At 37.0% G+C, this 20,583-nt stretch overlaps 1 protein-coding gene across 1 annotated transcript; it reads left to right on the forward strand.

Moving 5' to 3' along the window:
• The first annotated feature begins 496 nt into the window (after nt 1-496).
• FERD3L (Fer3 like bHLH transcription factor) lies at nt 497-988 on the forward strand. Its single transcript, XM_068550426.1, has one exon. The coding sequence runs from the start codon at nt 497-499 to the stop codon at nt 986-988; it is 492 nt and encodes a 163-aa protein (XP_068406527.1).
• Nucleotides 989-20,583: the final 19,595 nt, after the last annotated feature.

Below are 20,583 nucleotides of genomic sequence, written 5' to 3' on the forward strand. Positions count from 1 at the left end.
TGGCAGCCTAGGGTGGCAAGATTCAGAACTCCTACTCTGAAGCCAAGGAGAAGCCAGAGCGGTGGAAAACATCCTTGCTTTGAAAATCCAAAGCTAAATTAAAAAACTACATGAGATAAGGAGCCTGAAGAATATTAGTTGGCTGCGGGGGTGTGGAGAGACACAAAAAGCACAGCAGGTAAGGGCTGGGAGTTGTTGCCAAGAAGGAACTGTCCCAGGTGGCACAGCGAAAAGGATCGCAGAATTGGAGGCCTGTCCCTTTGAGTCTTCCATGCGTGCTCAAGCTTGTCTTCTTCCATCAGTTTCGAGAGGAGCGACGTTGTCAGAGCCTTCCCTGTCGGTGCAACTAATCCTGTTATCAGCTTGGTTATAAATATTAATGTCCCCTGGTCCTTCGGTGATGGTGACCCATCAGATTCAGGGCTATTAGGAAGCCCATCACCAGTCTCGCCCCTCCCTTCGAGAAACCGATGAGACGCAGGGCCAAGCCGATGCGATGGCAGCCTATCCCGAGAGCTGCGTGGACGCCACCGTGCTGGAATTCGTCGCAGACCTGTCCCTAGCCTCCCCGGGGCACCCTCTTCTCTGCGACTTCGCACCCGGGGTCCCCTATGGAGACCACCAGGACCTTGTGCTCCGAGAGGAAGGACCCAGGAGTCTGGCGCGTTTTGCGGACGATCCAGAGGAAGAGGAGGGTGAAGTAGAAGAGGGGGGAAACGAGGAGGAAGAGGAGCACGGGAGAGGCGCCTCCCTGCTGGGCCGCCCCAAGAGGAAAAGAGTGATCACGTACGCCCAGCGCCAAGCCGCCAACATCCGAGAGAGGAAGCGGATGTTCAACCTCAACGAGGCCTTCGACCAGCTGCGGAGGAAGGTACCCACTTTTGCTTACGAGAAGAGGCTGTCTCGGATCGAGACCCTACGCCTGGCCATCGTCTACATTTCCTTCATGACCGAGCTCTTGGAGAGCTTCGAGAAGGAAACCGGCTGAGCCAGTGTGGGATGAAAGTGTCTGCCCCCTCCTCGCCTGGGCGCGCGCGGGTTTGGGGTGTTTCGGGACCCGGCAGTGGGTGTGGCTGGAAGGCCAGGAGGGACGCTCCAAGACAGAACGTCTGGCCTTCGGGAGCTTGGTTCTGGATTATAAAATTCCCACAGCCCTCGAGAAGCGTGGAAGCCGTAGAGTTAATATATACGCGATCGCTCTCAACGGAGTATGGGGCAGGAGCGGGCGGGGCAAGCTAGGACTGGTTAAGAAGGAGTTGGGGTAGTCGAGGCCCACGCCCCAAAGCAGCTTTTGTCAGGCGGGGGGAAGCTAATCCTCTCCGAAAAGGCAGACTTCGGGGGCTTCTATGGAGTCCCATATCTCCCTCCTTACGTGTGTGTGTGTGTGTGTGTGTGTGTTAATGTAAATGTAAAAGAGGCATTCCTACTTTTTTTTTTTTTTTTTTTTTTTTTAAAGCCTCAAGAATCGGTGCTCAGCCACCCCAGGCAGGCACTCCGCTCCGGCCGTGCTCTTAGGGAGGCCTTGGACCAGAAACCCGCGAGGAGTGCGGTACTGGGTCTTCTGAGAGGCCAAGGGGCTCCGGATCTCTCCTCCGGTCCTCTTAGGCTTGTCGACAGGCAGAATGAAGGGGACGAGAAAGGAAGGGGAGTCGAAGGGACGGGCGACGTCTAAAAAGGACCATTATCCCCGCCCCCTTCCTTCCCTCCCCCTCCCTTTCCCTCCCCTTAGTCTCAGAACCGCAACCCTGTTACGGACGCTTGAACCCAGAGGTGACTGCTCCGGCCTACGAGCTGGGGGTGCACCTGGGTTTACAGGGTGTCTTGGGCGCCCCGAGCCTTTACCGCCCGCGGGTGCTTTCACCTGTCGCCTACAGGGGGGAAAAGGGCTGCGTCCTCCCAGGGGCAGCTACACCTGAGTGCGCACTTTCGAATTTTTAGCTGAAGATAGGGAAAGATAGCTTATATTCTATTCGCATCTAGGGACAGGAGAGACAAAACTTAGAGGAGGAGATGCATTCTTCCACTTTGCCAAAATGTGTGCGATGGAGATGAGGTTAAAGCAGGACCATGCTGAGGGGCTCCCTCGAGTTTGGACGGTCTGCCATTCCACGGTTCTTCCTTCTGGGCGACCTGCTAACACCTGAACTGGGGTTCTTCAGACACGAGTAGGTAAGTGAGGAGAGGAAGCGGAATGCATAATGCCCACCTAACTGTAAAGTCCGTAATCCTAAAAATAAATCCTGTTATTCCAACACTTTATTTTGCTCTCACTTCTCACATCCTCGCGCGGGGGCACACAGACACACACAAGTTTCCCTATCATACTTTTAGAAATATAATTCATTTTATTAAGAAGTAATATATACTCATCCTAAAAAGTTTGGAAAATAAAAGTTTAAACAAGAAATAAAATTTAAATCACTCCTCATTACCTCACAGTTAGCATTTTTATCTATTTCCTTCTAGTCTTTTCTTATACAGAAATAAATTCAATGTGTTTAACAAATCTGGGATAGTTTTGGAATTTATCTTTTTCCACTCAGCCTTATAGAATGAGCACTTTTCCCTTGACTTTAAATATTATTCAAACGTAATTCTAATCATTGTATTTTATTGTTATATCCGTGTATCACAACCAAACTCCAATCCTTTACAAGTGGATAGCTAAGATATTTTCTTTTTTAAAAAAATAAATGATGATGCAAGAGCATTCTTATGCCTTCTCTGCCTGTGATAATTTCCTGATATTAGGTAACTAGAAGTGAAATTTCTGCATCAAGTGAACATTTAAGTTTGTGGCTACAAATGGCCAGATTGCCTTCCAAGCAGATCTGCCAGTTCACACTCCCTCCCACCAGAATTACAGCAATTTTCTTGTCTCTCATACACCTTCATTTAAAACTTTTCCTAGTTCTCCTATCTATAGGAACTGAATTAGCTCTGAAATGACTACCCTCCCAAAGATGATTTCTTATTTTGAGTATCTTTTCACCAGGATTGTTTCCACCTCTACCATAAGAACATCAGGATAAACAGGTAAAAGAAAAAAAGGTAACCAACTAAACCAAGCAACAACAAAACCAGGGAGTGTATTTTTTTTTTTTTAATTCTCTAGCACCTTTACTAAAATAAACTGAAGTTTGGACAATGACCTCTGTATCAGTTTTATAAAATAAAATTACTCATTTTTTCCTCTTTTTCTAGACAACTTTTTGACTCAGACTAGCATATCTGTATTTTTAAAGACACATTTAAAATTACTCATTTCAATGTGTCAAAGAAAAATAACTATTTCTCAACTCATCATCAAACAGTATTCTGCTCCCCAACTTCTTCTGTAGTGCAAGTGGCTCCATCAATCCCTCATGTTTATCCAGTTATTTATTCATTCAATTAAAAAGGTGTGTTGACGTTTTACATATAGGGTGAATGGGTTCAAAATTGAAAGAGCTTATAGAAGCTCCCTTCCTTCTCCCACTTAAAGTTCTCCTGAGAATTAAACATCATTTTTTTAAATCTGCAAGTGATGAATAAGTTTTTCTAAAAAGACTCAACTTTAGGAATCATTAATATTTTGTTGAAAGAACCAATTTTGAAAATAAGAAATTCTAAAAAACTGCATAGACAAAGGACCCCAAAATCATCGGGTCCTGAAGAGTAAATACAACCATCCATCATCCTTAATGCTCTCCCTCATATTCTGAACCATTCTGTTATATTCTTAGTAAGCTCATGATATCCTACAGTGAATACTTCTTCAGTATAGTAATAATACCCAAAGAAGCTCTAAATAAAAAGGTTTTTCCCATTATTATTAGAATTATGTCCACGATTCTTAAAACTGTTACAGCTCATAAATGCTTCGTTCTTTGTTTTTTTATATGCTTAGAAGCTGCTCTAAAATGTAAAGTCTCTTAAGATTTCTTCTTAATCATTGTACTAACTGAGTAATTTGAAGCCAAATAAGGATCAGAAATACAGAGAAATGGGGACTTCCCTGGCAGTCCAGTGGTTAAAACTCCACACTCCCAGTGCAGGGGGCATGGGTTCAATCCCTGGTCGGGGAACTAAGATCCCGCATGCTGCACGGAGTGGCCAAAAAAAAACCAAACAAACAAATACAGAAAAAAAAAAATGGATTGACTTATTCCTTATACCAAATCGTCCATAGAGATAAAGCAAAATTATCTGCATCTCAAACATGAATCCACACACCTCGATGTCTTGACACTCAACTTTTCTAAGCAACGTGATAATTTTAGTTTTCCCATGTTAGATCCATAAATTCAGTGCACTCTTTAATACAAGTGATTTTAGTATTTAACACATCCTATGTTAAAATTGTCTTATTCTTTATTACCTTCTAAACCAACACTGATAGAAATATCAGCATAGTTTTTTCAATACCTTCCAACAGTTAAAAAAAATCCTAAGGGTATCAATTACTGCTGGAAAATTGTAATAATTGGTTTTTGAAATCTTAAAGTAATTTGGACATTTGGAATGTAAATACCATTTTAGACATTGCTTGGAGGCGATTTATTTATACACTCTTTACTGACTGAAAACTGCCTTTTGGTCTCAAACTAAGTTCCCCATAACTATCAGGTTACTATTAGTATTCAGATATGTAAACCAAAAAAAAGATCTAAATGAAATCATATTTGAAAGATAATCAGGCTTTCCAAGGAAAGTAAAAATAATCAAAAGCCTTTGCTATCAACAGGCAGCCATTCAGGCTGATCATCTTTTATAGTTACCCAATGTGAAAACAGATTTTGGCAAAATTAGCACTGGAAACTGAACCAAATTTTATGCTATTATGCATAATTCCTGCATGAACATACAATTAAGACCCTGGGATTCGTGTTTATTATTGCATTTGTCAGCAATTCCATTATAAAAACACTATTGTGGAAGGTTTATAACAGCTTCAAAAATTTGAAATGAAACTTGATAAAGCACAGTTTAGCATAACTTTTTTTTGTAATTATAAATCTTCAAAGAAAATTTCAAAGTTAATGAAGACACTTAGGTATACTTCACATGTGAGGTTCCCAAATGTACCTGCAACTTTTAAAACCAAGAGATTCTATTTAATACAAAATATAAATTAGATTATTTTTATTTTTATTTAGATATATTTAATTTAGATTTATTTTTATCAAAAATAGCTGGCAGATTAATATTGAACTTTAAGTACTAACTCTACTTATTGGGTGATATTACTTGATTAAATTATAGTTTAAATGTGTTAGAAAAGTGTTGGTATATATCTATATCTTGGCCCAAGTTCAGTCAAAGGTTCCTGAACTTTCCCAACATTTTGGGTGAAGTTAGTCCCAGTTTCTGGTCAGCGCTCTCTCTTCCTGTGAATGCCTGACTAAAAAAGGTTACAAAACAAGAGTCAGCAGTTCTGACCATTTTGTTTTGACTTTGGGGTTTCTTTGAATCCAAAGCTCAAAACCAAACCTGGCGAAGGAAGAGAAGGAAAGGAAAGAAGCAATGCAAACTGACAGGAATAAAATACCAGAAAGATGGAAAAACTTCTTCAAGTCTCTATAAACCACAGCCTATAAATTTCCACAACTTTCTCTGTGATACCAAATTTTAGTTCTGTGCCTAAAACACATTCCATAAGGAAGTGTAGGAAATGCAAAGAATAGTATGAATGTATTTTTAAACATTCTTTACAGCTAATATTTGGTAGAATTCCACTCAGTTTTGCAGAAGGCAAAGAACTTTTAATATTCAGTGAAGTCAAGAGTTTGACGAATATGCTGGGAATTATCATAATAAAATGTCATAATTATCATCATAAAATGTTTACTTAGCACATTATTGTTTTCAAAGCACCCTTCGCATACTTTCTTTCATTTGATCCTCTGAATGGATTTCAACAAGATCTAGAGTCTCTCAAGTAAATTGAGTCATCAGTTTACCATCTTAAAAATTCATTCACCTATGGAAATCAGCATGATACTGATATTCCTATAAAGGACCAATGGTCACATGTAAGCAACACATTTCTTTGAAAGATATTGCCTTCAAGATCAAAAGCACCTTAACACACTCTGTGGATGATAATACAAAAGGCTGGTACAGTCTGGCTCCCTCAAAGGCCAAATTTTACAACCTTCTATTTAAGGCTCTGTGAAGGAGATTTCCACCTGCAGCCAGCAAATGTAGATGATCTCAAAGCAGCTGTGATGGACAGCATTTTATGATCTCCAGTCTTCAAAAAGGAGGAAAATATCTATGAGAATATGGAAATAGAACAAACAGTTGGTGAGCAATAAAGACAACAATATCATGTAAATATATTTGAATGAATGAATGGTGAATGTGATTACACAGTTATTTTACTGCAGATAATTTTGTAACTTCTTCAAAACTTCACAGGCTGTATTTGTTACTGGTCAGATCTTAAACTGATTGACTGTATTTAGTCCTAGAGTTTAGTAAAATGTTGGCTACATTTAATCCCATAGTTTAGTGAAATGTTGGAGAAACTAGAAATGGTCTAAAGGAGAACAAGAGAATAATTGGATTATTAGGTCTGGATGAAGTAATATCTATAATAATTAGTAATGTCTATAATTATCTACTGTATTGCTTACTTACATGACAGCACATGTTGATAACTATTAAAGTTCTCACAATAATTTCAGGCTATAGACATTATTATTACTCTGTTAGTGATGAAAACACTTTAGAATAAAGAAGTTAAATAACTTTCCCAAAGTTAATCAGCTAATAAATAGTGAAGCCAAGATTTACACACAGTCAAGGATTTCAGAGACCAAACTCTCAGGGTCTGAGTTTATTTGTGAACGATTGTATGATTGTTGTATTTAAGTAGAAATAGTGTGGTAAAAATTAGTAAATGTTCTTCATCTTTACTGATGATCAGAAATGTAGGCATGGGCATATCACACGGAGGGATTTAGTTGCTGCAATGGAATGGGGAAGGTGGACCACTGGTGGAATTTTTTGAAGAGTCTCTGAACTAATCTTCTATGGATATTTTAAAGCCACGACTTTCCTCAGGTGGCTTCAGTGCAATCCTGCCAGAAGAGAAGAGAAAAAACTCTTTTGATGAACATAAACACAAGCTTTGGAATGTGACAGAGGTGGGTTTGAATCACAGGTACATAGCATAGTGCTGTGAAAGCTAGTACAACTTTCTTAACCTTGTTGACCCTCGGTTTCTTCATCTTTAAAGTAAAGATAATAACATTCGTCTCATAGGGCTTTTATGAGAGTTGACTGAAATATGTATACAGACTAAATGGTGCAGAGTGATCAGCAGTAAATGGTAACTACTATTACAATACATGTCATCGTCACTATAATTATTATTATATCCCTTCCAATTCTATGGCAATGAAAACTCAAAGAAGAAGACATCAACTTCACCACCAATGGTAATACGTGAAAGCATAAAATATATAAAGAGCAGGGCTCATTATATAATGCTTTAAAATAAGCTGTAAAAAATGAAATGAATTTTTTTATACTCCCAAATTTCTTATTCTTGGGATATTTAAGTGTCAGCATTTAGTCCTAGTCTATGCATCCTTCTAAGTGGAGCAGTAAACCCCCAATATACCCCCAAAACTTCCTAATTTAATCTGCTACTGTAATAGAACATATATTAAAAAGGAAGTGACTTTAAATCTGAAAAAAATGAACTAAATTCATTCAAAGGAGTTCTATTTTTTTAATTAATTAATTAATTAATTAATTAATTAATTAATTATTTATGGCTGTGTTGGGTCTTCGTTTCTGTGCGAGGGCTTTCTCCACTTGCGGCAAGTGGGGGCCACTCTTCATCGCGGTGCGCGGGCCTCTCACTATCGCGGCCTCTCTTGTTGCGGAGCACAGGCTCCAGACGCGCAGGCTCAGCAATTGTGGCTCACGGGCCTAGTTGCTCCGTGGCATGTGGGATCCTCCCAGACCAGGGCTCGAACCCGTGTCCCCTGCATTGGCAGGCAGATTCTCAACCACTGCGCCACCAGGGAAGCCCAGGAGTTCTATTTTGTCAGCAGCCCAGACATTATATTAAATATATGCTTTCCAAATCAGTGTGGATTTATTCAAATCAGCTGATCCCTGATGGAATATTTCTGTATCTTAATTGCAGTGGTGGTTACACTAATACACATATGTGATAGAATGACATAGAACTATATCATTTCATACCAATGTCAATTTCCTGGTTTTGATACTGTACTGTAGTTATATACGATCTAACTAATGGAGGAAACTGAGTGAAGGGTACACAGAACCTCTGTGTACCATCTTTGTAATGGCCTGTGAGTCTATAAGTACATATTTCAAAATAAAAAGTGAAAAAATAGATAATTATTTTGACATTACTTTGAACCTATAAAGCACCTTATAAATGTAAATTATCATTAATTTCAGGGAGACATTCACATACACTTGATTCACATCATGTTCTACAATTTTTCTTTAAGTATTCCATAAAGTGAAACCAAGTTTGTGCATGGTACTGTGTGGGTCCTGGAATAAAAACCAGTACTGTACCCCTAAAGGTCATAGTCAAGAACTGAGTATCTGATTCTATGTCCCTTGGTCCATGTTGACATTCTTGGCCAGATTACATTCTCAGGTATGGGTTTATAGTAGTGAGGAGCTTCACATCCTAATTGTGCTACTTACTAAATTAGATAACTCACTTAAAATTCCTGGGCTTTAGTATTTTGATTTGTAAAGTGGAAATAATTAACACAGGGTTATTAAAAGTATCATAAGAGGGCTTCCCTGGTGACGCAGTGGTTGAGAATCTGCCTGCTAATGCAAGGGACACGGGTTCGAGCCCTGGTCTGGGAAGATCCCACATGCTGCGGAGCAACTAGGCCCGTGAGCCACAACTACTGAGCCTGCGCGTCTGGAGCCTGTGCTCCTCAACAAGAGAGGCCGCGATAGTGAGAGGCCCACGCACGGCGATGAAGAGTGGCCCCCGCTTGCCGCAGCTAGAGGAAGCCCTCGCACAGAAATGAAGACCCAACACAGCCAAATAAATAAATAATAATTAAAGGTGCTAATAATTTTTTTTTAAAAAGTATCATAAGAGATCATGTAAAGTGCTTAGTACAGTGCCTCATGCAAAATAAATATTAAGCCAATATTGTAATTGTTGTTTATGCCCTTTCAATGTTGAATGTGTATGCAGAGCAAAGTGACAATTCAGCCTTTTAAGAAGGACTCATGAGAACACATATAAAAGCAATATTAAATAGTTGTCCTGTCTCTCCTAAATGAATCAAAGTCTTTTAGACTTAGTCTTTTAGCATGGCATTTTGTGCCCAATTTAATTTGTTGCCCTAATAAAGTGTTTGTTTAGTTTTGTTTTAAAAACATAAAAATTTAAGGGTAAGGCTTCTGGTCCATGACATACATAATTGTAATCTTTGGTCTGCCAGGAAGGTCACTGTAAATCCTACATTCCTAAAATAATCTCTGTATTTTGCATAAAAAGCTTTCATATGAAAAAGTGATAGCTCAATTGGTAAATCCTCTAGTAATTTTTTTTTTGAGCAAATTCATCTTGAAAGCTGCTGTATTTGTGAAAGTAATTGAGAAGTAGGACTGCCTCATGTACTAAGCATTTATGTATGCCTGATGATGGCTGATGTGAAATCCGAAAACCTGGGACTCACTCAGCCTAGTCAACCGGAATGAGATAGCATGGCCATGCTTTGTGTTAGGTTTTCTGAGGGACATAGGAGTCCTTGTGCACCCAGGAAGGTTAAGTGGCTGCCACCTGCAACAGAAAGGAATCAGGAAGAAAAGAGAAAAGACCCCTCTTTAGAGCAGCAGAGGGGGACGTCGGGTTCCAAAATGCATCCTTGGACATCCTGTGTTACTTCTGCCATTTACAGTCTTTGAAAATTTGGCACTTGGACTTATCTTCTTTATTCACACGGGTTCCTTTTCACTCTAACACTAGTGGATTTGTACAAAATCTCTGAAAAGCTTTGGCCTAGATTTACTTGCAATTTAAACATCAGTTTTTAAAAGATAAAGGTGGCCTTAACTTGCACATAATTTCTCAACATTTAAGAATAGGTAACTTTTTTTCATATCTACTATTTTATGTGAAAAATTTGCCTCCTTGCATAGAAAGTTAAAAGGATAATTATTAAATATCTTGTTCCTTTTAAATGCTTTGATTCAACTTCAAGAGTCTTATTTGAAGGGCCCTCTGAACTTTACTAAAACTTTTCCGACTTGGGAAACATACCCAGTTTCAAATATTCTCACCATGGGTTCATATTTTTGACCAGAAAAAATGTGGTGACTGTAGTTAACAAGCATTTGACAAGTAGTGGTTTTGTTAATTGTAGATCTTATTGAACATGCCACACCATTTCTTTCATCACTATTCATTTGCCTAATCTCACTGAAGCCCATTAAAATTAGAGCAGATGAGCTCAGTTAAAATATATATATTGGGTGCCACTTTGTTTCAAGATGACACAACTACAAATTAAACTTTAGTGTACTATATTTCATCAAATTCAATCAGCTACTTCTAAAGTTAACATGAAGCAGGCTGAAATATGCCCAGAACTCAAAGCATTACACAACAAAACGCAACAAAAATCTTCCCAAATTACATCCACATGAAAATATACACCATACCTCAGGGACCTTACCCTGGACAGCCTCAAAGTTTCTACTTCTGTACCTATAACCCCTCTCTCCATTGTATGATTCACATACATACGAACATGCATACATACAAAATTACTTCCATCAGAATACCTTCACGTGTATATTAGAATGGATGGTACATACGTAAAAATTTTTTACTCCCAGATGAAACCTCTAAAAAGGTTTTATTTTTCTTTCTTTTCCTCCATACGCTGGTAGCTTTGCTCGTTTTCTACTAACTGTCATCTCTTCCTTGAATACTTCATATGTTATAATATTAATGATTGTTTAATGTTTCCATCACTTGTCACTAAAACAGGTATTTAAGTGAGTATCAGTGTCTTTGCATATATTGAAAACAAGCCCAAGAATTACTCCAGGTTTTGACTGAGCATTGGCCCCACATAAGAATATCAGGCCTGAATATAATTACCAAGACCAGCTGCCAGCCAATTGTAGAAAACAAAGTGTCTGGAATTGCCATTCAGGAAACCTACTGAACATTCATTGATTAGATGAGGGTCATTGACTCAATGAGAAAAACAGAATTTTCCCTGGAAGCAGAGCTACTTCCTCTTGGAGTGATTCAAGAGTATCTGAAGTTCAGGTAATTTACCATATCAAGAAAGGAGTTAGAAAGGATTCAAGAATGCTCTCTGAACCTTGGCTCTGGTTAGGAAGATCTAAGCCATATTTTACAACATTAGGACATTTTGTGGATTCTTATGGCTTGCTTACAGAAATTTCATTTGTAGGAATTTAGCCTAAGGAAATAATCAAAATTATGTACAAAGATTAGACTACAAAATATGCATCTCAGTATTGTTTTTGATGTCAAAATATAGAAAACAGCCTAGATGTCTAAAAATGTGAGTACTTATTTTAAATTGTTGCAGTCATTGAAAGGATGATGTTCAAAATAGTTTGTGCCATGGAAAGATTATTAACGTAAATAAGTAAAAAAGTATTTTATAAAGAAAGCAATATGCGAGGCATGATTTCATTTCTGTTTCATATGGGAATGTGTGTAAAGATATAAGTTGTATGTAGGCATACTTTTATCTATAAATATAAATGTTCTTTTTATATATGCTATAAAAGAACTGGTCATTTCTGTACTTGTTTGTATTTTTCCACTTTTCTATCATCCTTTTGTAGACAGAAAACAGAAAAACAATGGAATTATTTTAAAACAAGTATGAATACATAAAACTAAAAAGCTTCTCTACAGCAAAAGAAACAATCAACAAAATGAAAAGGCAACCCATGGAATGGGAGAAAATATTTGCAAACTATCTGTCTGAAAAGGGTTAATATCCAAAATATATAAGGAACTCATACAACTCACTAGCAAAAACACAAATAATCCAATTTAAAAATGGGCCAAAGACCTGAATAGATATTTTTCCAAGAAGACACACGGATGGCCAACAGGTACATGAAAAGGTACTTAACATCACTAATCATCAGGGAAATGCAAATCAAAACCATAATGAGTTATCACCTCCCACCTGTTAAATGGCACATGTTGGCAAGGATGTGGAGAAAAGGGAACCCTCATGCACTGTTGGTAGAAATGTAAATTGGTGTGGTCACTATGGAAGACAGTATGAAGTTTCCTCCAAAAAATCAAAATCAAACTACAGTATGATCCAGTAATCCCACTTCTGGGTATATATCTGAAGGAAATGAAATCATTATCTGGAACGGATATTTGCATCCCCCATGTTCGTTGCAGCATTATTCACAATAGCCAAGACATGGAAACAAACAAATTTCCATCAACAGATGAATGGTTGAAGAAGATGTGAATGGAATGTTATTCAGCCATAAAAAAGAAGGAAATCCTGCCTTTTGCAACAAGATGGATGGACTTTGAGGGCATCATGCTAAGTGAAATAAGTCAGACAGAGAAAGGCAAATGTATGTTCTCACTTGTACGTGGAATCTAAGAAGAAGCCAAACTCATAGAAATAGGGTGGAATGGTGGTTGCCAGGGGTTGTGGGGTGGAGGAAATGGGGAAATGTTGGTCAAAGGGTACAAATTTCCATTTATAAGATGGGTAAGTTCTGAGGATCAAATACATAGCATGGTGACTATAGTTTAAAATACTGTATTATATACTAGAAAAGTTGCTAAGAGAGCAAATCTTAAATGTTATCACCACAAAGAATGAAAAAAGAGAAAAATCATAAAATTATTTTGAATTAAAAATAGCCACACAACAATACAATTTGTAAGTTTTACTCTTAGTTGAAGGGCAGGATGCTGTTACTTACGTGAGAACGCTTGCCTTTCTAAGCTTAAAACATTTAGACTAGGTATTTTACATGCTTAGGAGTGATATTCTGTAATACTTTTCTTTAGATACTAGAGAACAAAACATTACTAGCATATTAGAGGTCCCCTCTCATGATTCCTTCCGGTTATTGCCCTTCTCTTCCTGCAGGAAAACCCAGATCCTGATTTCAAACAACCTCAATTTGCTTCCCCATTTTTGTTTTCTTTTATATAAATGAAATCATTGGGTTTTGAGAAATGATTGATTTTCATTTATCAGTCTTTCTTCAATAAAACAAGTATTCCCACAGTCCCCCCAAAAGGGAAGTTGAAGTCAATTGAATACAAAGTTAAAAGTTAAAAGTACTTAGCAAATATGACTTTAATTTCATTGACACTGAAATGGGAAATTCAGTTAAAATGCTGAGGTGTTCCTTCTTTTAAACACAGTTGAAGTCACCTGTAATTACACACACACACACACACACACACACACACACACACACAAAGAGACACATCCAACTAAAATAGCTACAGTAAACTATATTAATGCTAAGACATTATTGATTAGTCAGGAATACACTTCAAATATCTAATGAAATTGCTGGCTTTTTAAACAATTAGTATCATAGCTCTGCTCCTATTAAGCCCATGGGAACACAATGTGTGTACGTTTGTATGCATGAATGTGCATGTGATCGTGTGAGTAAAGGTATATGGAGATTGTGTAATATTTAATATTTACTTTATTTTTTAGAAGTGTACATTATAACCTGATAAATGTGATCCATAAAAGCTTTATATGATCATATTTGCATGTACATACACATATTCACTTTCACATACTTTTTATCCTCATTGTTTGAAATCTCTACCATACAACTAAAGAAAAAAATTATACTTCTAACATAAATAATTTCAAAATATTTAAAACCTGCACTGCTTTTAATAACTTTTATTGTTTTTAACATGTGACATTTTATCCCCATTAGCAATAACAGATGTCTAAAGCATTAAAAAGGAAAATCCTGCACGCATGTTGAAATAGAGGACTTTACTGAAAGGAAAGCATGTGCTTTGATTTATATTAGTCAAAATTTAGATACTGTACTTGGTGCTATTTCAGGAAATGAAAAGTTGAGGAAACAGTTATATACCAGTAAACCAGAGAAAGAGTCTCCATAGAAACCAAAGCAGTTTTGGTGGGAGCCACTTAAGCTAAATTAATACCTAGAATATGATCGTATTAGCCCCTAGAGAGCTAACTCGAACAAAACAAAACGCTGTCTGTTGATTCATTCATGTTACATAGTATTTACAATTTTTCTTTGTTCTCATTTAATTGTCAAAAATTAATCAGTCATCGAGACTGAAAATCTGGGTGAATTCTAAAGAGAAAAGACCACCCCAAACAACAGTGATTACTTACTCTTTTCCAGCTCCATTATCTTCATGACTAGTCAAAAGGAACACAAAGAGCAAATTGAAAAATAATGGGCAATAAGTCCAATTTGATTTGTTTGGCTGGTTTTGGGCCTCACCTTTCATAGGCACCTTCTTTCCTGTGGACTGCTCAGCTGAGTTATTGAACCCACTCCCAGGTCTAAGTGAGGAACCACACACAAAGCCAGCTGAGACAGGAGTGAGTTAATTGAACAACTACTATGCACTAGCTGTTTACATAAGCTATGTCATCCAATCCTTACAAAATACTACAATGAATATTTATATATCCACTTTATGAATAAGGAAACAAATTAGTTAAAATATCTTGTCCAAGCTTAAACTTAACAATGGAGCCAAATATTGACCCAGTTGCCTCCTTCTCTAGAGGTAACAGTGACAAATGTTGCTATAACGTAGCTCCATGCCCATGTCAATTAGCGGGAGGCTTGCATATTCTCCTTGCAAAGGCAGCCCAGCATTGTTTGGGTGTTCAGCTCAATAAGGTACTTTTTAAAGCATAAACGGAAGGGCTCCTTTAAGAGTTTCTGTTAGTTCCTATGGTTTCAATTTATACCATCTTTAAAATAAAATAGCTGTTGCTACTGGGATGATTTCTATTTCATGCCATCTGTATATGTTCCACTAGTGTCATTTTCTGTAGTATTATTGCTTTATGTTCATAGGGTGTGAAAGAAATAATTCCTTGCATCTGAATTGGGCTATTTTTCTAAATGCTTCAGAAATACACGTGTGTGTGTGTGTGTGTGTGTGTGTGACATACATATATAGCTTCCTACTGCCTGATGCTATAATAAAAAGGCTACCACCTCAAGACTGCATAATCTTTGGTATTTCCTTCAGGTGCTGCATTTCATTAGAGTCTCTGTTTCATAATTAATCATGATGTATTCTGTCAGCTAAAGACCCTATATATGATATTTATCATATTTTTGGTGCTTGGAGTAGCAAAAAAGAGTGGGGAGGCAAGAAAGATATATGACTACTAGATAAATCTATCCTGTGTTTTGGCCAGGTCCATCCCACTAGTCAAATTGGATATAACTATCCTTGTGCTACTGGTTAGAGTTACTTTCAGGGATTTTTCTCCTTTTATTCACTTTATTTTCCTGCTTTTTGACAAAATTAAAATTAAATTGAGATGAGCTTCTAAATGTGAAACTTTAAAGCAGAGAAAATTTGTTTCTAAAGATGTTTATTTCATCATCTCAACAAAGGAAAAAACACAACTTCTGGATTGAAAACTAAGGCTGGTTCTTGTCTACATGCAATACTAGTATAATAAATAATTTGCAAAAGTTATAATGTCACAGCCACGGAACCCAAAACAACGTCAAAAGCAGCACCAAGGTCAGAGATTCTGAGTCTGAGCTTCAAAAGGACAGTGTAGACAAACTCCAAGGAAATACCTTTTAAGAGGAAAGAGTACTACTCACCCTAACCTTAACTATGAATCTGAGGGTAGCTGGAAACTTTTCATGGAGGCTTACCATAAATTTATTACCAAACGGATCAAGTGACAAAAGTGAATACAATTCTCAGATTTATGGCATTTAATTCAGAAATAGAGGTTCTCTTGAAATAAAATTCCAACCATTGGGAGAATTTCCAAGTCAGAAGATATGATTTATAACATTTTCTTCATCAGCTTAAAGTATAATGCCATTATTATGTCTCTGATTTTGTGGATGTTCTTTAGAGTACACTTCACTCTTTCATAAATCTAATGTTTTTCCTTCATACTCTGATTTTCTACGATTTAGTTATAGTTGCTCTTTAATGCTCCTGTATCATTAGTAATTGGCTTTCAATGTATTGTACTGTATTACAGTTGTACTAGTTGCTCATTTATCATTCATGTTGCAAGGATAAGTGGCTTCATATAACCAAATAATAATAATAATCTAAAATCATTACAGATCTCTCCTGCTTCCCTTCTCCTCTCTTTCTCTGCCCCCACAGTCTTTTTTTCCTTTCGTGCTGTCACTGTCTGTTGGATTTACTGACTGTATTTTATATGCTAGCATATAAAATTAAAAGTTTCTTTTCTTTTTAAGATTCTTCTGTAAAAATGCATGCAAATTATATGTTTTCTACAGAAATTATAGAGAAAGAAAACATGAAGATATATTTTATTACAGTTTAGTGAAGTTATTTTATTACAGTTTAGTGAAGTTATTGGGAATATCTCCTTTGGGAGAAAGGGGTTGACAAAATGATCAAGAAGGTGAACAGTTTCCTGACTCCCCTTTCCCAAGTCAAATGCTCATGGTCATTCTTATGTGAAGCCCTAAACTAAACAAGCACATAAATGTCATAGTGAGGAGAGGGTGAAAAGTAGTGATAATGTAGGCTCAGTTTACATTTAAATTGGGTTGGATCCAATTGAGTTTTCTTTCTCTGATCAGCATCCAGTTCTTGTGCTAACTTTCATTACCAATTCAACAAAAATCTATCAAATATTTATTGGATGCTTACTATGGACTTGGCTCTGTTCTCAACACAATTTTATAGTTTGGTTAAGATATCTTGCCTAATAAAGAGCTCATAGTAGAATGAGGGGCATGCACTCAACCAACTCATGCAGATATTGGATGTGGGAGCATTAGAAATAATAGCTATTTGGATGGAATGGAAAAAAATATACAGTTAATATATTGCAAGTTCCATGTTATTTTGTACTTAAATGGCCCTAAGTTGAGGCTGCTGGGAAAAACAGCACTGGCAGGCTGGGTAAAATAGCTGTATACCTAGCATGCAGACTATGACTACGTCTAGGTCTAAAGGAGGAAATTCTAAGCTCAGAGCCAGGTTGAAGCCAAGGATCATGACTGTTTAGGTCACTGCTTCATAAAGGACCTAGTTATCTAACAATATCCATTCTCCCCTTCTTCCTTTAATAGTAGAACCCATGAAGACATGGCTATCCAGCTAATGACTACATTTCAGTTTCACTTGTAGTTAGTTGTGGCTATGTGACTAAGATCTAGGAATGGAATATGAGCAGAAGTCACACATAATTTCTACATAGGTCCCTTAAAAGAGGGACATGTCTTCCCCTTGCTTTTCTTCTTTTCCACTGGCTGGAATGCAAAATGGAAGTGAGACCTGGAGTAGCCATTTGGCCCATGAAATGGAAGGTCACATTTTGAGGATAGTAAAGTAAGAAGTTAAATCTCCAATTTGGCTGAGCCACTGAACCACACCTGTAACATCTAACCAAAATTTTCATAAAACAAACTGCCTTGTTTAATCCACTATATCTTTATTATAGTGCCATATCCCATTTAATATGTCTCTTCCTCCCAGGTGCCTTGGGACAGTTCCTGACACATAATAAGGTCTCATTAATATTGTGGACCACGAAGGGACAGAATGACCTCAGATTACACAAAAGGTTTTTAAGCCTAAGTCCAGAGTAGATAGGCAGGGGCCAAATTGAAATTGTTCTGAGCGTGTTAGCCTGATATGAGTGCTACACACTATGCCTTCTCTGCACTCCAGTTTAAAACATACCTCAGTTCCACATACTCTAGCCTCATCTCACAAGGTACAATTCCAATGTTTCAGAGGGTATAAACAGTCTAACTATACAAAATGAAAGAGAAAGTGAAATGTGATAGAATAAAAATCAGCTGTCTACATTATGAAACAAAACTCAAAGTTATTTTCATTCTATGACAGTATAAACAGTATAAATTTGAATGCAATAAAAGTTTTCAAAAAACATAGGTCAAATATACCTAATCTAAAATCAAATTTTTAAATTATAAGAAATTTGGCATATTTTTAGTCCATCTGCTGCTGTGACTTTCTCTTTGACAGTATAGGGCTAATAGTACTAACGTACAAAAGTTGGTTAATTATTAATTGCTATACCCTTGCCTCCAACTAGGTGTAACAAAGCTTTCAAGTTAAGCAAAAGTCTTCCACTTAAGATTTTGTTGGGCTCAATGGTTTTCTCAAGAAAATATCACTTCACTGGTAAGCTATATTACCACATTTTACTACCAAATTTCAGGGAGCACAACCTCAAAATCACTTCTCAATAACTTTCAATATCTCAGCTAAGACAGACAGTATTTACTGAAGTATATGTATTATTCAAGATCTCAAAAATCTGTAAGAAGATTAAACCACACAATCAGAAAAACATAAGCCTTTGCAAAAAATTACTTTTAGTAAATGACTTTTGCCACCATAATATCATAAAACCTATATGAAATGACATTTTTAAAAAAAGAACAGCTCTATGAAATTTATTGGGTTTAATGTACAGATGTTGTCAAGGATATTGTCCTTTATGATACCCAATGCTTCCTTCTCCAATGAATTTAAGTGGAAGAAACTTTTTTTAGGTCACAGTACCAGGAATAGTTGGACTTCTCCTGGACTGTGTGTGTGTGTGTGTGTGTGTGTGTGTGTGTGTGTTTCCTCATGGATCCTGTGGATCCACAATCGTTTGTGACACCTGTTTACATTGTATACTAGTCTTCTTAGAGCCAAGTGTCTAATCCACCATTAAAAAATACATAGGACAGAAAGATAACTAGCTTCCTAGAGTCCCAGGACTCTTAAATATAAGCTATAAATCCTCAAAAAAAAAATACATAGGACAGATATACATTCTTCTGCTAACTTAACTAAGTTTTACATTATATACCCTGTTTTTTTATTCTTTTTGATTAATTTATCTTACTTATTTTTAATATATGTCTTCTTGCTGGCTTTTTAAGATTTATGTCATCTACCTCAAATATTTTTCTAGAATTAAGTGTATATTTATAAATACATAATATTTTTATATGATGTTTTCCTTTAAAAATTTTTTTGTTCAGTTTTGCACTCACTCTTGTTGCCTTTTTTATAACAACTGATTAGGCTTAAATTGCTGTGCTTCCTTATATCATTGTTCACCACAGTTCTTGTGTCATTCTCAGTAAGCTAAGAATATACTTGACCTTTTGTTGTTGTTAAGAAGACAAAATGGTATTTTCTGAGTGCTTCCATCCTTGTTCTTATGTGTAAATGTGACTTTGGCTGGGTATATGAACTTCTTGGACTACAACATACTTTTGGCATGTGTTCTTATGGAGAAGATCTAAGTAGTCCAATTTTCACTCCTTTATAAGTAATCCATGTTCTCTATCTGGATACCTATAGGATGGTTTCTGTATCTTCAATATTCAAAAATTTTCTAAGAATATTTATGTGTATGAATCTGTTTTTATTCACTTTGCCTGGAATACAATTTGCCATTCCAGTCTCTGAACTCTGTTAATTTGTTTTCCTACTCTGGAGAATTATTTTCTTTATGTTTTTTATTATTGATTATTGTGTCTTCCCAATTTGTCCTAGTATCTTCTTAGGAGAATGAATTATCTCTAATTTCACAAATATTACACCCTTCCCATCAATCCCTAAACCCCTTCTCTGATTTATTTTTTCTCCAACACAGTGATCACCATCTTTTTTTTTCCCCCTTTGGTTTTAGTCCTCATCTCTTCCTCTCACACTGTTACTCCCATAGCGATCTCCTTCAGTTACGTACCTGAAAAGGCTGTCTATATGCTGATATATTCCAAATTTTATCTCCATCACAGACCTCTCTCACAAACTCCTGACCTGCATGTCCAACTGCCTACCCAACAGTTCCACTTGGATGTCTAACAGACATCTCAAATTCAACATGTCTGAAATTGAACTCTATATCCTCCCTGAAATGTGCTCCACCATGACCTTCTCCATCTCAGTGGTTGCCAACTCCCCCTTTATTTTGCTCAAATAAAAAGCCTTAGAGTCATTCTTGATTTCTTTCCTACACACCTTATATCTTATCTTTAGTGAATCCTGTTGGCTCTACCTTCAAAATATATCTAGAATATAACCGCTTATTTTCCACTTTAAACTCCACTGCCACCACCCCAGGTTAGGTCACAGTCAGCGCTCACCTAGATGACTATAGTAGTCTCCTTACTAGTTTCTCTTTCCCCAAAGAACAGTCCATATGCCACTGACCTTGGCACATTACTGGGTCAGCACTATTCCTGCTACACAGAGATGTTGTCAAGTGAATACTTTTGAGTTCTGACACTTGTGGTGGAGTGATATCTTCATATGATAGCCAGAATGGACCACTCCTTAAATGGTTG

The sequence above is a fragment of the Eschrichtius robustus genome, chromosome 8 (assembly GCF_028021215.1).
Source record: "Eschrichtius robustus isolate mEscRob2 chromosome 8, mEscRob2.pri, whole genome shotgun sequence".
NCBI classification, from domain to species: Eukaryota; Metazoa; Chordata; class Mammalia; order Artiodactyla; family Eschrichtiidae; genus Eschrichtius; species Eschrichtius robustus.